The 19,306-nt window shown below is 38.2% G+C and overlaps 1 protein-coding gene across 1 annotated transcript in view; it reads right to left on the bottom strand.

The window, feature by feature from the left end:
* Window positions 1-339: 339 nt before the first annotated feature.
* The window catches only part of LOC137261292 (serine/arginine-rich splicing factor 7-like), a 41,444-nt gene continuing 22,477 nt past the window's right edge, over window positions 340-19,306 (bottom strand). Inside the window, exons 3-6 of the mRNA XM_067799015.1 lie at window positions 11,827-12,123; window positions 8,838-9,005; window positions 5,779-5,886; window positions 340-5,270 (exon numbers count right to left, since the gene is read on the bottom strand). Of these exons, the coding sequence (XP_067655116.1) occupies window positions 4,628-5,270; window positions 5,779-5,886; window positions 8,838-9,005; window positions 11,827-12,095 (1,188 nt within the window). The 5' untranslated portion in view covers window positions 12,096-12,123 and the 3' untranslated portion in view covers window positions 340-4,627. The remainder of the gene's footprint in view (window positions 5,271-5,778; window positions 5,887-8,837; window positions 9,006-11,826; window positions 12,124-19,306) is intronic.

Genomic DNA, 19,306 nt, shown 5'->3' on the forward strand with positions numbered 1-19,306 from the left:
TTTTATCGGCTAAAAATTTAAACTCACAAGAAAATACTTTTTAGGGTTTTTTTATCACCCATATTCATTTCATAAATTGCCAAAAGTAAAATATTTTGAGTATTTAGAAGGAATAGTACATTGATTGGAAATTTTATTTTTATTGTTTTCAGAGGACAAAAATCCGTAAAACAAGAAATAGAACTGGTCTGGCCTAACCATTGCAACTTGACATCTTGCTTGTACACTCCCCAGGAAGCTGAGAATATCAGATGGATACTGATTTACAGACTACAATCTATAAACATGGCTGTGACTTTTGTCATGGTTGGCATAAAATGACAAGAATCTCAGTTATTCTGTACCACAGTTTTTATTCACATGTTATAGAAAACTCACAATCATACTGGGGACATGGGCTTGCATACACAGCCCAAAGGAACTGAACCCCCATCCATCTGCATGGCAAACTAACACTTGCCAATTACCGTACTCAACAACAACTTAACAATTACAAATAATTTTGGAAAGATCAAATTACAGTTACAGACTAGAAAGCACTATCACGTGTCTGAGTTGAAGCTGCAAATAAGAATACACATGGTTCTGAGGCACAGATTAAGAAGGAAGTGAAAGAAGGTAGCTCTCTGTTTTACTGGAAGAGGAATAAGTCATATGACTTCCAAAAGAAAGCATTATGGCTATTTCATGATACTTACTAAAATGTCCCACTACCTTGCACAAAATGCAGCTTTGGCTACATGACATTCAGATCTCATACTGGATCTGAATATGATCCAAAATGTCATTACGAACATCTGCAAATTTCAGCTCCAAATATAGGGGTTTCTGGAGACATAAAATGTGTTATTAATAGAGTAAACAAACAAATTGACATTCATCCTCAAAGAAACACCACAAGGCCGTCCCATTGACAAAAGCTTGCAAATATCTAGTTAGAATTCATATTCAGTCACCAAGTCTTGTTTACAAAATATGCAAAAATGTCGGCTCCAAATATGGTGGTTTCAGGAGATAAAAAAATTGTTATTCAGTTAAGGAACAAACTTCCCTAAAGAAGCACCATGAAGTCTTCTAACTGACTAAACTGTGAGAATATCTGGTTAGAATTAATATTCAGCCACCAATCCTAAGTCTCAAGACTGGTTGGTCAGGCTTGCTTACTCGGTTCATGTGTATCATGATATCTTCGTCATAGAGATTAATAATTGTGATGCTGATCACTGGAATATCTGGGCCACAGCCATTTGCTCGCAAACCTTGCTACATAGCTAGAATACTTCTGAGTGAAGGTATTCAAACACAAAACAGACACAAATCATGGACAACATTTTTTAAACTTCCAAGAAAAGTTTCAGTTCTACTGGAGTTGTAATTTCAGAAAATACCTCATAAAAATCATGAGGCACAACATACACGTGAACATGGATGGTTGGGATTGGGAGTTTTGGAGCGTTATGCGGGAAATGTGAGCTACCTTGGTTCAAGAAAGTTAATTTCCCAATTGGAATCATAGTCGGGAGAAGGTTGTGCAAGAGAAACGTATATCCTATTTGAAGTCTAATGAAAATAAATATTCTTAATTCCATTTGTACACTTTCATGTTTGAACACAATTATGAAAGTACATGAACACAACCTCATAGATAGACTAACTAGTCATAAAATGTCCAAATCTTTGAAACTTCCACACTTTCATCATGCAAGAATTACACAAATTAATACCAACAAAACAATATGGCCTCCAACTTTGCCCAGAGTAATATCAGTCAGGGAGGGAGCAGCTCAAAAGTAGAGAAAAATCATCAGCTTGACACACATACAATCTTTCACTAATCCTACCAGTCAATGCAAAGTGACAACAAATGAAATGAAGTTTCAAGATGTCAACATTCAAATCTTACATGTTTGTTTTAATACTTGAGTAATTATTTCTTAAAGTCTTTCAAACCTGTGACCGGCTCCCTGAAACAGTGTAACAGTGTGAGTATAAGTGTCAGTCACAATATGTAGCTCTGGATAATACTCATGTGCACACAATGAGAGCATGTAACTGTGTAACAGATTTACAGGAAACACATTGGCACTGAAAGGAAGATTCAGGTGCTGATACGCTAACGTGAAACTAACCATGTGGTATGCTAACCACGTGAAACTAACCAAGTGGTACGCTAATCACATGGTACACTAATCACGTGAACCTAACCACGTAGTACGCTAATCACGTGAAACTAACCACGTGGTACGCTAATCACGTGGTACACTAACCACATGGTACAATAACCACATAAGATACTTGCATCATGATAAGGTACATCCTGCTGGCAAACAAGGATAACTGGAGCACCAACCTGATAATTGACGAGTATTAGACGTATAAGATGTATAAGATGTACTACTCAGAAGGCGACATTTATGTGCGAGGTAAGATAAATGGTACTGACACACTAAGGATGAAAATCTGTGACCTGAACCATTGAATAGTGGATCCTGGTTTGTCTTAGGGAAGTAACTCTGCAATAAAAAAAACCAAACCTTGTTGCTATCACGTATGAAGACCCCCGGACCATATGCACACATCATATCGACAACAAAATCTCTGCAATAATATAGCAGAACAAGGTATCATTGCATTATCGTATCATGGCTGCAAGTATCTTGACGTATCCATTCAACACACAATATTTCAACCATATTAGACATTCTTCCACTTGCAGATTTGACAACTTGCATACTGTAAATCCACTGACTATATTCCTGAAAATGATGTGAATTCCACATGGTTTTACCTTCAAATGGTGGCTAGGTGGAACTGCTATTTGTGTTGAAAAATTTGCAGATAGAGTTACCTCCCTTCCCTCATCTTCTATGTTGAAAGTAAAATGACATTTAAGCATAGAAATGAAAGCAAAATTATAAATAATGCAACATTTTTAGACATGATCAAAACAAAACATGATCAAAACAAAACATGTTCTAACTGTTAACTGTCTATGCAACTGCTTGTTTCAGGAAATAATCAGTTAATTTACAGTTTACAATTGTCTTGAGGCATTTCTTTCACTAAATATTGTATGCATAATGTTGACAAGGAATATATCCAACATCCGCTCTCAAGAAAACAATGCATTCTGGTTTTGTATTAGATACAATACTGCATTAATTACACATCCAACTTCAGTATCTAAACAATAACAAGGTATTTGTTAAAATACGGACTCCCATCCACTGAAAAGCATATGAATTACAGTCATTTCAACACATTGTAGAAATCAGCTGCTTAATTCAGACAACTGATTGTTCATAGAAAAAAATGTCTTGCAAACATATGGTGTGATCAGTGTGTCAAACAGCCACTGATTCACTAGTCCAGTAAAAAATTCTGTCATGACTACAGCAAATGGCCACAGTTACAGGTCCAACTGGCTTGTGAATTTTCATGGGGTCATTTAGTAAATACAGTGGAATCTGTCAAAACCGGCATCTGTCCCATCCGGCAAGTTGCCTACACCAGCATAAACTCTCAGTTCCACCCGTGGTTTGTACATTTATCACCAGCTCTACAATCCATCACGGTGTCTAAACTCGACTATTCCGTCAGTGCCAATGAGTGCCGGTTTAGGCAGCTTCCACTGTACATCACTCTCTCAGACTTGTTAAGTCTTAATACATTTTTATATCATGCAAGCTTATGGCCTGATAACTGACAGTATTCTATCCTTTGCTCAGTTTCAACACTCAAATATTGGGCTTTGTGCTTTCAGTCATAGTCCAAATGGCTAGCAAACGTGGAAACTATTTCCCACACTGGCTGAGTTGACTTGCGTTTTAATGTTTCTATGAACAGATTTTCCAGTTACATTATGGCATGCAAGCTTAGGCCAGAACTTCGAAACTCACCACTATGAATCCCATAACTGTGGGTACAGTGTTAAACCACTAGAAATACGATCGGGGCAAGTCAGGATTTGAATATGGCCGCAACAATTGGATACGATTCATCTAAAATCGAATCTGACATTTTAGTTTTGATTTTCGATAATCATTATCACTGTATCTATTCGATATTTGAATATGTACTTGAATTGTTTCCACACACTGAAAATATAAAATATAATCCAACTTGAGCAGTTTCGAGTGCAGAAATAAGGCGAAATGTGACTGTTTGATGCTGGGCTAATTATCCAATGACCATAGTCACTAGTAGACATCAGCAAGTTAAGGATGGATTCAAAGCCAAAAAATGCCGACGTATTGGGTGCAGAGAGCTTCATGAAATCTGATGCTTTTACTTATATAAAGAATCAAATCTAAAATGATAGAGTCATGGGTCTATTATTGAAAATCAAATTGAATCGAGGTCTGGGTGAATCGTTGCAGCCCTTGATTTGAACCCATTAAATGTATGGGATCATACGAGTCTGAGCACCATTCCTTGACTATGAGTCTACCATCTTTGAATAACAAATACCTCATTCTTTAAACGAGGCATCTGCAAAATCATTAAGCAACAGTCTGGAGTATATGATAAAACTATATTTCTGAATCTCTTTCAAAATGGAATGATATCATTAGTACAAAATAGGAACATTTTGTCACTATTATGCTGACTTCCATTCTTCCAACTCTCATTCACGTCCATTAGGACTGATTCCTCCACCTCGGTCCGTACTGTTGTCTTCTGAAGGTGAAGGGGTGTCAGCCCAACGACCTTCAATTGGATTAGGGCATTTCTGTGGAGGAGAAGCAGCCAGTTGATCTTCACCTTGTCTGGTTTCAATTGGGGAATTATCAGCCCATCGGCCTTCTATATTCTCCTTAATCAGAGGACTTGTATCTGCCCATCGACCCTCAATAGGATCGGATAATTTAGTGGGAGGAGTTGCCTCCCTTTTATCTTCTTTCAAATTCACTTCTCCATTCGTTTCTTTCACTGGTGATATTTCTCGTGAAACAGGCTTTGTTAGAGGTGATTTTGATTTCTCTTTCGTGTCTCCATTTTCTCTAACTTTCATTTCCTTCTTCTCAGCTTTACGTTCTCCATTATCCGAATGGCGGTCCTTTGAGCTCTTTCTATCACCTTTTCCACTTTTACTTTCTTCCTTATCTGAATGGCGGTCCTTTGAGCTCTTTCTATCACCCTTTCCAGTTTTGGATTTTGATTTTTTGGGGGACTTTGAGTGAGCCGATGGGGATGATCGGGAGTGTTTGCGATTACGTTTACTCTCTGAGGAACTCTTCTTCTTTGAAGGTTTTGATCGTGCATTACTCCTGTGAAAGATTAAAGTACATGATTAAAGCAAGCTGGGAATTCTTTGGATAATGTGAGTGAGTGGATTTAGGTTTACACCACATTCAGCGATATTCCCTCCATATGGTGGCTGTCTGCAAATAATTGAGTCTGGACCAGACAATCCAGTGATCAACAACATGAGCATCGATCTGCGCAATTGGGAACCGATGACATGTGCCAACCAAGTCAGCAAGCCTGACCACCCGATCTCATTAGTCGCCTCTTACGACAAACATAGTCGCCTTTTATGGCAAGCACGGGTTGCTGAAGGCCTGTTCTACCCTGGGACCTTCATGGGCCTCTTTGGATAAAGGATTGTTTTAGTGTTGGCAATATCAAGCTGCCTACTATAATACAGATCATTTGGCTAAGTGTCACGTGCAAGATTAAATATTTTTGACAGCAGTAGACAACATGCTGCCTAGCTGATTCTGTCCAATCATGCATATTACTATTAGATATCACAAAGATATCATATTTGCCTACCGACTGCGACTCTTGGAACGGCTTTCACTGCGGCTGTAGGATCGACGGCTACGTCGATGATCACGTCTACCGCGAGATCGGGAACGTGACCTCGACCTTGACCTACTCCTGAAACAGTTATAAACAACATTTCATTTTTTTCTTTGACAGGCATCTTGATTGAGGGAAGATACGTTTGGCAGGCTGTGCAATGATAATACACAAAAATATCTCATGTTTCATACGAAAATATTGTCATGCATGCATGTATAATTGCAAGCAGCACTGCCGTGACAACCTTGGTAATGACCTTATCATAGAGAAGGAAACATGTCCTTTTTACCTCAAAATTTAACCATTAGAAAATGTACTCGAGGAGAAAGTTGAATCATTACTGTAATGGTAGTATGATAATTGCTATCAATCACAACAACTCAATTAATCTTAAGATGACTACAAAACCAAATAATATAAAAATTGTGTCATGTACATGTAACCATAGTAACAGACTACAAAGCACTCAATTCATCTACATCCACAAAACTTTCCATTTATAGCAAGACACGTTAAAAAATTGAGCAATTTACTGCAAAAACATTTACAGTGGTGCAGTTGTATTTTTTTGTTAGTTAATCTTTGGTGAACAATTGAAAACTAAAAAACATTATTTTCTAACTACTTTTGATGTTTGCATGCAGTCAGAGTGCCAACAGAGTTGTTTGATTATTATTCATGATTAGGGCCTATGTTTTAGTCACTTTGGCCCTTATTTCAGTACAATAATAAAAAGACACACACACATACAAATATGTGTTTGGTTGTGTGATAACTGCTGAGAAAGCACAAACAATTCATTTGATCCCTATAAAAACTGGATCTTCCTTCATACCTTTGTAGCACAAAGCCTAATCGTTCTTGTTGCACTCAAGGATTAAGTGAAAATTGTGACTGATCCCATAGGGAAGGACATAGGGAAGGATTTTATATTATGGTCCAATGATGTCTGACTTGGCAAATATAATGCATGACACATGAATTTTCTGTGCTTGCTCGACTTTCAAATGTGTGCTTTTTTTCAAGTTCAGTATTCAGTGAGAAGTAAGAGATATGTGGACTGCACTGTCTATCACTCATGTAAGCGTAAATTATAGGTGTATTAAAACTATTACAACAGCAACCATGGCAACAACTTGTTGCCACAGCAGCAATTTATACGTACCTTTAGACCTCAAAATCATGCTGAGCCAGACCAACCAAATTACACTGATGAATTTCACAAACTGCCTAGGTCAGTCACCTTGACCTTGACTCTTAAGCTCATCAAAGGTCACAACCAAGGTCATCATCATCTCTCTACTGTCCACCATTACATGATTTCCATGGGGCTCACCCCCACACACCAAGGAAGTCCACCATTGATTGATGAACAATCAATCACGAGGCCCCATCTTACACCTGATTGCCACAACACCCATCACCTTTACAATGCCATAACCATTCTACCTGACCAAGGAAAATAGTGGAACAAATCAACCACTAGGTAATAACCAACATGTGATATGTGGACATAATTATTGACAACATATCAAAGTTAACACACAAATAAAAACATCTATACAAAGTGCAAGTGTTCTCCCTGTGTAATACACAATCCTCTAACCACCAGGTGCCCCAAGCCACCGCCTCAAGATGACAGTAAGTGAGAGCTACATTTTCAATTGGTATTTATTTTATCACAGATGGTATATAACATGTTTAACATCCCACCCTCTGACCACTTAGTGCCCCACCCATTGAAAATTCAACTTTCATCAATAAGTGTAATCATTTATGAGTGGCAATAAAATTTATGTAATAGAGTATTTACATATTGGAGAGTATTATACATATCAAATGATATATTCATAATTACATATGATAAATTAATTCATTAACCGTAGGTAATTCGTGTATACAACACAAATACAACATACTGTACAACACATCAGGGAAAACACTTGTACAGCAACACAGAGTGCAGATAATTTCATCTGAACTGGTTGCAAGCCAATAAGATAATTAAACTCAATAATCCTGATAAATTGTTACTTATATAGACTTATTACTAAAAATAATTTCTAAACTATGCATACATATTCTAAGCCTCAGTTATCTTAATATGATCTATGACAAAAAAAACTTAGTCATTGAGATGTTTTTGAAAAGTACAACAGTGTGGCTGAATGTAGTTCATTAAAACAATAGTTAATTACATTTATGTGAATCTAATGATTTAAGTGCAGTCAAGCAAAAAAGCAGTAACTATACACATGTAAATCTTTAAAATCCAAAAAAGGTCTACACCAAAGCATTTTTAAGAAATCTCAAAATGTGAAGAATTTCCCAAGAACAGGAAAAAGGAAAGGAATATAAATGCAAATTCCGTAAATGTCTTCATATTGCAGCAGAATAAACTAAACATGTATATTTAGTCAAATTCTGTAAAAGTCTTCATATTGCAGTGGGGTAAACTAAACATGAATAATTAGTCAAATTCTGTCAAAGTCTTTATATTGCAGCGGGGTAAAACTAACCATGAATATTTAGTCAAACTCCGTCAAAGTCTTCATATTGCAGTGGGGTAAACTAAACATGAATAATTAGTCACATTCTGTCAAAGTCTTTATATTGCAGCGGGGTAAAACTAACCATGAATATTTAGTCAAACTCCGTCAAAGTCTTCATATTGCAGTGGGGTAGACTAAACATGAATAATTAGTCACATTCCGTAAAAGTCTTCATATTGCAGTGGGGGTAAACTTAAGATTAATATTTGCACACCTGAAAAGGACTGAGTGGCAATGAAAGGTTTTACTAAGCGGATGAAGAATTGCAATGTCATCAGTTTTGTGTGTAATGCATTCTCATTCCTGACATGACAAAAACAAATTATTCAAAATTTGTAAACAACATTATTCTGGGAGGATATTTCTTGCCATTTATATTCCTTTCTTTACAGATCATTGAGAAATGTACATACCATAGTACGTATTACAACCACAAGCATCATGAACTGATGGTAAGGGTGGATTAAAACTCACCTGCTGCGGTCACGTCTGCGGTTGCGCCAAACCTCCCCACAGTCTCGTGAAAAGTGGCCCTTCTCTCCGCACTGGTAGCACCTCAAGTTGGGGTCAAATCCTCGCCGCCTCCTTCCCCGTGTCCTCGGACGTGCCATTGACACTCGGATCCTCCCTCCACACAGAGCCCTGGATGAAGAGTGAGAGAGTGAGTGAGTGAGTGAGTGAGTGAGAGTGAATGAGTGAGTGAGTAGAGTTTTAAGCAGATTTTAGCAACATCAAATTGGGGAACACCAGAAATGAGCTTCACACAATGTATTCATGTGGGGAATCGAACCCAGGCCTTCAGCACGACGAATGAATGCTTTAACCATAAATCTTCCCCATCGCCCTACCTGTGCAGAGACCCAAACTAGTTGTGATGCAGTTGTTTCACATCCATTTGTAATTAGAACTAAAAATTTAAGCATTTAATCTACAACAATCTGATACTGAGGCCGATAGTGACCATTTCTGTTGCAGGTGTTCACAGTCCCCAACAGCAGGTTAACGTTTCGTGTAAAAACTAAGCTTGATTAGACTCAAGCAAATTCAAGGTCTGAATATGAAGTAATTGTGTGTGACAAGACCAGAAAATTTGGGTTCAGATTTGAGGATCTGTAAACTCAGCCACGCAAAAAAATCAGAGGAAGCACAGAAGATTCTCTGTTGTTAAACTTGAGACTCAATATTCTTCTGTATGACAGCTTGTAAACAGATCAGGAACAGACAAGGCAGTGATTCATCTGGTTGGTTTATTGCTGCACTCAGCAATATTCCAGCTACGCAAAGGTGGTCTGTAAATACTCGAGTCAGGACCAGACAGTCCAGCGATTAACAGCATGAGCACTGATTTATGAAAACTGGGATACTGTGACATGTGTCAACCAAGTCAGCACACCTGACCACCCGATTGTGTTCGTCACCTCTTACGACAAGCATGTAAATGAAAATAATGCAACAAGGTTATTACTGAAAGTTGCTCTGGTTAGGTAATATTTTCCTAAATTGATCATGCTAGTAGTGTGTTCACATAAAAACCACCACCTCATAAAGCCTGACCACCCAGTCCATTAGTTACTAACCCAAATCCTTAAGTGGGATATACTAACTACAAATCCCATGTTTAGCCAATTCCTATGTTTAGTGGGTGAGTTTAGGTTTATGCTGCTCTGTGCCACATTCCAGCAATATGGCGTCTGTCTGTAAATATCTGAGATACTATGGGATACTATGACATGTGTCAAAAAGTCAACCGGCTCTCATTAATGACGTCTTACTATTCCTATGTTTAAAAAAGTGACCAACCTGAAACATGAATTACTGAAAAGCACTTTCCTACCCCCTTGTTAAAGTCTTTAAGGTAATAATCATCAGTTTAAATAACAATTTCTAGACTACATAAATAATAAAAACAAGCTGTCCTCTGAAAGACTGGCATCCTGTTCTGTCTGACTATGTGGACGAGCCAATTATGAGGATACAATTACTCTACTTGAACTGGGTTACCATGACACAAAACGATTAAGTTACACGTAAACATGATATGCTTGACAATGGTGGAGGAGAAATATGCACATCCTTCCTCCTTCCTCTGGACTTAAGAAGGATCTGTTTAAGACTGAACACTATCAAGTTAGGCATGAAAACATTTTGTCATGGTGAACAGTGTCTGGGTAACCGTTACCTTCAAATTAGTCCTAAATATAGATGGGAAGCAGCACATGCCCAGGCTTATGTCTGTTTTGAATCACATCATATACATGTTCTATATGTTATCTCTGTCTGTGACATATCTTTGTATTGTCTCTGTGACACATCTTTGTATTGTTGTCTCTGTCTGTGACATATCTTTGTATTTGTTGTCTCTGTCTGTGACAAATCTTTGTACTGTCTCTGTGACATATCTTTGTATTTGTTGTCTCTGTGTGTGACATATCTTTGTATTTGTCTCTGTCTGTGACATATCTTTGTATTTGTTGTCTCTGTCTGTGACAAATCTTTGTATTGTTGTCACTGTCTGTGACATATCTTTGTATTTGTTGTCTCTGTCTGAGACACATCTTTGTATTGTTGTCTCTGTCTGTAACATATCTTTGTATTTGTTGTCTCTGTCTGTGACAAATCTTTGTATTGTCTCTGTGACATATCTTTGTATTTGTTGTCTCTGTCTGTGACACATCTTTGTATTTGTTGTCTCTGTCTGTGACATATCTTTGTACTTGTTGTCTCTGTGACATATCTTTGTATTGTTGTCTCTGTGTGTGACATATCTTTGTATTGTTGTCTCTGTGACATACCTTTGTATTGTTGTCTCTGTGTGTGACATATCTTTGTATTGTTGTCTCTGTGACATATCTTTGTATTGTTGTCTCTGTGACATATCTTTGTATTGTTGTCTCTGTCTGTGACATATCTTTGTGTTTGTTGTCTGTATGTGACATGACTCGTGAAGGTCCCATGGTAGAATAGGCCTTCAGCAACCCATGCTTGCCATAAAAGGTGACTGTGCTTGTTGTAAGAGGCGACTAACGGGATCGGGTGGTCAGGTTCGCTGACTTGGCTGACATATGTCATCGGTTCCCAATTGCGCAGATCGATGCTCATGTTGTTGATCACTGGATTGTCAGGTCCAGACTCGATTATTTACAGACCGCCACCATATAGCTGTAATATTGCTGAGTGTGGCGTAAAACTAAACTCACTCACTTACTCACTGTATGTGACATACGTTTGTATTTGTAGTCTCTGTCTGTGACATATCTTTGTATTTGTTGTCTGTGTCTGTGACACATCTTTCCTAATGTAACCAGTTTGTTGAACATGATACAGCATCTATAGCTACACATTTAAATAATTTAGAAAAAATTATTCTTCTAATAAAAGCTTACATAGTGCTAAACCCAGCAAATGAGTAGATGCTAAATGCACAACAATACTGTGATTTAGCGATCTGCTATGATCTACTTACTTCCCGTCCATTTCTTTAATGGCCTTCTCAGCTTCATCCCTGTACCTGTACACAATAAATGCAAAGCAAGGTGGATTGCGAGCCAACCACATGTCGATAATCCGTCCATACTTCTCAAAAGATCTAACAATTTCATTCTTGGATGGATCAATGCCAAGGTCGGCTACATGTATTCGTGCTCCTTCTTCGGGGCTGGGGCTGCGACTGTAACTCAGACTGTAACTCTGTCGTCTGTCACGACTACGTGAACGGCTCCTCGAACGGCCCATCGTGAAGCTCTTCCCTCCTCTCTTGAACCTGAAATGAAATGACGATTGTTATAGCACTAGACACTGATTGTATTCCAGTCACAAGCATCCTGCCTGTTATTCAAGGTGACACATGACCAGCTTCTCTAGCGTGTGTCAGTGTCGTTATATCTGGTCATGTGATATGGATGGGGATGTTGTATACCAGCCACTTCATCTTCGGTACCACCTTCTGAGTTTACAAAATCTTTTCAAATCTAATTTGCTGTGAAATTAGTCATGGACAGATGTGGAAAGGAAAATGTGTGAGATGTGTGGCATGTTACAAAGTACAAAACCACCCAGTAATACAGTGCTGTTTTGAGTTACAGAGACTGTGGTAACTTATATTGCCTTAAGATTCTTTTTACTTGTACATTATATAAAAAAGAGAATAATAACAAAGAAAATAACTGTTCAAGAAGAAATAACAACTTCAAGATGTTTATGCAGATTTTCTAGATCCGCAAAACATTCATAGCCTAACAACATTCGTTAGCCTACTGTAGTGAGCATGTAAAGTTTTACGCCCCATTCATAAAACATTTAAAGCAATATCACAGATGGGGACAGAGAAATGGATTTTTGTACCTATGTGATCAATCAAACCCAGGTGTTCAGTGTGACAAGTGAACGCCTTAGCTACTGGGCTACCCTACCATCCCTAGTCTACATTAAATTACATGTCATAACATTTACGAAGTATTTGTGGATTGGGACCCAGACTGGTTACAAACAGCAGAATTATAATATTCCCTAAAAAGGATATGGATCTTACCAGCAATGTCCCATCTCCTACGATTAAATTATCAAGGAACTAGGTTGTGATTGACCTACAGAATCTGAGAAAACATTAAATTATGAAATAAGAGCACTGCATCAGGATATAAATCGTAATGCATCTATATCAACAGGATATGCATTACAGTCTGGCTTCATTGTATTGTTACACCTGTTCTGGATACACATTGCATTACACTGAGTCTGGTACTTAGAAATGCATGTTAGAATAGCATGTCAAATCTGATAAATGATGATAAATGATCTGGTAAATGATCTGAGAGATACCCTTACATTTGCAACAATGATGATTTGACAACAGCAACTGCACATCCATGTTTAGGCTGTACAAACTGCTGCAGAGTTTGCGGATATAAACATGGTGTGGTTTCACTTGTTTTTTCAGTGCCTGCACTGAGTGCATCCTGGCTTACAGGTTTACATGATTTAAATTTTAATTGCACAATATAATGGTTCTAAAACGTAACATAATTACTTGTTTATGTGTCAGATACATTCAACACAACATGACCCACGATGGTAAACACAGAATGATTCTGGTTAAATTTGGATTAACTTTAATAAACCTCAGTTATACAATTACTGCAACGTAACTGATTTATGAGTATATAAATGTTTCTGCTGTAACCAGTCACACGGAGGGAAATATTCCACTTCCAGTCATTTCCCAATCAAAACACACGATGACAGCTTTAAAATGTTGGAAGATTTAATGTAATCTGCACCAGATGCAACCTTTTACTGAAGTTAATTTGCACCAACCACTGTTAACATGCACCAGCACAGGTAGTTATGAAATGGCCCAAATCCTGGAACAATTGTGATGTTTTTACATGTTATGTACAGCATAATTGCTCAGCACAGAAACATTTACCCGAGTGAATGACATTACTCAAAATGCAAGTCTCATTTTGACACAAGCTATGTGAGCTGAATATATTCACATTAATCTCAAAGGCTGAACTAGTACAACTGAGGCCTCTCATCATCATGCAGGGCCCTGTTTCACAGAGCTATTATGTAAGGCTGTTACAATCCACGCGATTATTCGGTGAATCGAATTGTAGCCCTTCATGAATTCATTCATTATTCGTGGCCATCAGAACCAAATATTAATGAATATTTATGACTTTTTTGAGGGATTGTGTTTTACTTGAACCCTTACATTCTTTTGCAAAGTGACATGCGCAAGAACGGCCTTGCATTAGTGCAAGTCATGTTAGTTTGCCAAGGTTAGTTAACACTGTCAACACAGTCGTTCCATATAGTGCATCAGTCATTTACCTACAATATTGTATTCGTGAATAATTATTTGAATTCATTATCCAATATTCATGATACATATCATGTTCTCCACATAGTGCATTCGTTGCAGCCGTACTATCATACTGCACAGCCGTACTAATCGTACTGCACAGCCGTACTATCATACTGCACAGCCGTACTATCGTACTGCACAGCCGTACTATCGTACTGCACAGCCGTACTATCATACTGCAAAGGCTATCTTAAGTCTATGCTACAGTTCAGGAGGTACAACAGTCGCGATGATACGATAGCCTTGTGGAACAGGCTTTGGTCAAGCTTGGAAAGGTCAACAACCGAGTCACTTGCCACATCATGAAAGTAATGGATAGAATTTCTTGTGACATGTAGAAGTTGGTGTGAGCGATGTTGCTCATCATTATATTAAAGAGTTGCACATCATGCCATCATCAGAAGTCTAGCAAGCAGTAATTTGAACAACAGGTACAAGCTGTACAACAAGCTGTACAACACATTATCATCTCGGTCTCTGCTACACTGGGATAAACAAATTGGAATCAAGATATTTTTTATGCTTATCTGGAAATACTGCCACACGATGTGGTCATCCATAAGACATTATGGAATTTTCTTTTGCTTAGATTTCAGTCTTTAAATTGCTATTTGACATGTAGTTTGAACAGAAGTGAAGTGAGTTATGTGTTAAACTTGTGCTAGTTTGAACCTTGAAAACACTGCCTTCTGACAGGCTGATGTAAGCTTCTTTCATTACATTGTATGGTCAAAGCTTGCAGACCTGTGATGGTACGGGGTAGAATAGGCCTTCAGCAACCCTTGCTTGCCATGAAAAGTGACTATGCTTGTTGTAAGTGGTGACTAACGGGATCGGGTGGTCAGACTCACTGACTTGGTTCATACGTCATCAGTTCCCAATGCTGTTGATCACTGGATTGTCTGGTCCAGACTCGATTATTTACAGACCGCCACCATATAGCTGGAATACTGCTAAGTGCGGCGTAAAACTAAACTCACTCATTCACTCACTCACTCACTCACTCACTCAAAGCTCACAACAGGTCATTCAAAGGTGACCTGTAAAAAGACATCCTAAGATCCTTGTTTAGTGGCTGCAAGTAATAGTAATAGTAATAAGTAATAGCAATAGCAATAGTAACAGTAATAGTAATAGTAATAGTAATAGTAATAGTAATAGTAATAGTAATAGTAATAGTCTGCTTATATGGCGCTCATATCAAGCTACACTGCCTATTCACAGCATTGTGCACATTACTATCCCCAGTCACAGGACGCTACTGTACTTTCCGAAACTTTTTTCAACTCCCTGGGCATCATACCATCATGATGCCTGATAGGCACAATGAACTAAACACTGACACTACCAGCACATCCTCACACAGGTATCCGTTTTTCAGAAGCATGAACTGAGACAATGTGGATTTAAGTATCTTGTCTGAAGATACTACACAAATGTGCCCATGTCGGGATCTGAGCCTTGGTGCATCCACTGGAGACTGAATTTGGGCAGATGCCTTACCACTTCACCATTGCATCCTCTAACTGCCAAGATCTGATTTGAAGAAGACTCTTTACATAAAGAAACAAAAGTGAAGATACTTAAATTCATGAATTTATGTACATGTTACATATTTGTATCTGATATTTAAGTAGTTCTGTCGATGTAACACAAATTCCTGAAAACGCAATAAAGTATTATTCTTTTCTATTCTGTTTTATTTTTGAAAGCATACAATAATAAGGAAATATTACACCATATATCTACGCAGCAGACTATTTGAGGCTGCACTATTGTTTGCATGTACCAGGACGAAAAAAGCATCTCACCTACTTCCTCATTGTACAATATTCGAGAATGTATGAAAATATGAATCATGTCTCTTGAAGCATGTCAACAATGGTTACCATGGTGACTGCAACAAGTGCAAGAGTGTTAACAGCTTGTATATATAATTAATAGGTTTTCATTTGTTTCTGTTGTTCAGTTTAATACAAAGGTACAAAATACTTCACTGTTTATTTAGATATTCTGATTAATCATTTTGGGATGATAACAATGATTGGAGTTTCTCTGCCATATTTTGTTGGTGAGTGAGTGAGTGAGTGAGTGAGTGAGTGAGTGAGTGAGTGAGTGAGTGAGTGAGTGATCAAGTGAGTGATCAAGTGAGTGATTTGAGTCGAGTTTTATGTCGCTTCCATCAAAATTCCAGTAACATCACTGTGGGCAGGCACCAGAAACGGGTTCCACACATTGTACTTATGTGGGGATTTGAACCCGTGTTCTTGGCACAACTAGAAAATGCTTAACCACTGGGCTACCCCACCAAGTCTGAGTGAGTGAGGTGTATCCTAAACCATGTCCTGATGGCAGATAAACAAACAAATCTAGATATTCATTAAGCACTCATCCATCACTGCTTCTTACTTCACAGGGACGGTGGGGTAGCCTAGTGGTCAAAGCGTTCCCTTGTTATGCTGAAGACCCAGGTTCGTTTCTCTACATGGGTACAATGAGTGAAGCCCATTTCCGATGTCCAATGTCGTGATATTGCTGGAATACTGCTACAGCAGCATAAAACTAAACTCACTCACTCTTACTTCCTACGTTTGTCTTTGTTGTTCACCTGCACAGTCCGCAAAATTCAAGCCAGGTGACAATAGCATGTGAATGATTGCCAGATGAGCCAGTGATTGATACTGTGAACATCAACACATGTGTGACAACATGCCATGTGTCACATTGTCTGACCGTGCAATTCCTTTTGTCACATGTAACAAACATCACGAGTCATTCGGAGTTGACTAGCATCTCCACTGGGTGACAAACTTGAGGTACTGGGGCAGGGATGGAAATAATTCTTGAATTCCTAATGTACCTCGGTACAGTGGCACTTGTAAAATCACTTGCCCTGATAAGTTTTCCACTATACTAGCCAATTTAAATAAACAACATAATTAACAATGGAATGTCAACTGGACACCGGTACAGCGCGACTTACAAATTACCTTGCCCGACAGAAAAAAATACTAGACACGGATGTCAGGCAATGTGTTATTTCCACCCCTGTGGCGACAAACTCTGGTCTTCAGTCAATGGTTTCATGCTGCTTTCAGTTCAAAGCGGAGAACATCAAAAGTGGGTTTCACACTTTGGGAATCATACCTGGGTAATGAGTAAATGCCATCGTTTTGGGTCACTGCCCCACTCTTTCACTGAATTCTCAATCTGATGAAGTGCCAGGTATGAGTGAGTGAGTGAAAGTTTTACATCGCTTTTATCAGCAGTCCAGCATTTGTCAGTCATGAAACAGGTGGTACACCTTTAGAAACTGAACTCTATTCAGGTGCACTGTATGCTCAAGGAGTGAAGAGACATTATTGCTGTTCAAAGAAAATAAATTGTGAATACACAATGTCCTACAACTAAATACTTTGAGAACACAATAGACTAAACATTTGCCCTTTCTAACAAAGGGAAATGCTTCATTCTCAAAATGTGAAAGTGAACTAATCAACACAACTACATTGTTGTCCGACTTCACAATCAATATCTATTTGCTAAGGCTTTCAAATGCCAACATTCTTCATACAGTAAGTCCCATACAATATAACACCTGGGACCTCTCAATATGTGACAGACCATCAAAATATTATGGTCACTGTGACACAAACCATCTTATATTCTCCAAAGCTGAAAACTTTTTCATTCCACCTCAGCCAATGCATACACACACATGATGTCATGTTTAAGACTCCAGTCTTGTCGAAAGTTTTCGGGGACTAGTGGTCAGCGGCACCTACAAGGGGGATTTTCTAGCCACCAAAGTATTCTTGATGAGACACCGTGTATTAAGGTAAGTGCTACTTTCTTGCTGCTACCTTCAAGACTGAGAAAGGTAAAGGGATTATAAGATGAGCATATGGATGGCAACTTCTTCTTTAATGTATAACACAACACAAGAAATATGAACTGTACAGGCATCAGGGTATTTTGTGTTAGATTGTATGGACATGTAAATCACTGGCTTCCTGTAAATCTGTTTTTAACAACAGGAAGAAGGTTCAAGACGTAGCCCAAAACTTTGTGTTCAGCAAAGAAGAAGTTGCCATTCATACACAAGTCTCAAGTATTCACCAACTTCTAAATGCCTCTGATAAAGGTTTTGTTGACATTGGAGGTGACCAAATTTGAAAGGTCAGTTGACTGACTGTGTGTCATAATGGCACACAGATTGTAACGAAGAAACAGGACTGTCTGTCCAGACTAGATTCATGGGCTATGGTGGGAACATTGCCAAGTGCAAAAGCAAAGAAAACAACTAAATAAACCCACAAATATACAAAGGTAAACAAGTAACTTCTCTGCAGGGGAAGAATCAGAATTTTGTAGAAGGTGGAGTGAAACATAAATCATGAAGTCCTAAGGTTAGAGGAAAATATTCCTCAAGGAAGAAATTTCATCAGAAATGTGTGTATGCGAAATGCTACTTTCTGAAAAACAATTCCCATGAAAATTCTTGTATTTTAAACCAGCAATATCTTATGCTCTCAAACAAATATCATAGGTTTGTTGCAAGGGTGAACTTTCTCCACACTACTATTTTCAATAAGTGGCAATTCTGAACAAATTTTTACTTCCCCACATTAAATAGCAGTAACTCTGAACTCTGCACTCCCATCAACAAATGCATGTGGGGCAAGTTAATTATTTGTCAACAAATTTGCAACATGATACTGACCCCTTATCTCTGAATGTACATGTTGTAAATCGAAACCTTGTTGAAACCTTTCAGATAGCATACAATCCTTTAACTGAACAAATGGTTTGGGAAGTACCTCATGCCATGACAATTTATATTCATATCACAGGAAAATATTATTGTAAAAGTTACTATTAGGACCAGCCTTAAATGATAGGACATATGTAATAGCCTGGCTACAGCAAAGGAGATTCCTACTCACCAGGTTGTGAGATCACTTGTGACACTGCCTCTTGTTGATACAGTAAACAAACTCAAGAAACCTATGGTAGGTTGTCATAACTGTTGTTCCATAGGTGCATCTTGAGTTAGTGAATTTAGTTTTACGTC

This window comes from Haliotis asinina, chromosome 14 (assembly GCF_037392515.1).
Source record: "Haliotis asinina isolate JCU_RB_2024 chromosome 14, JCU_Hal_asi_v2, whole genome shotgun sequence".
Taxonomy (NCBI): Eukaryota; Metazoa; Mollusca; class Gastropoda; order Lepetellida; family Haliotidae; genus Haliotis; species Haliotis asinina.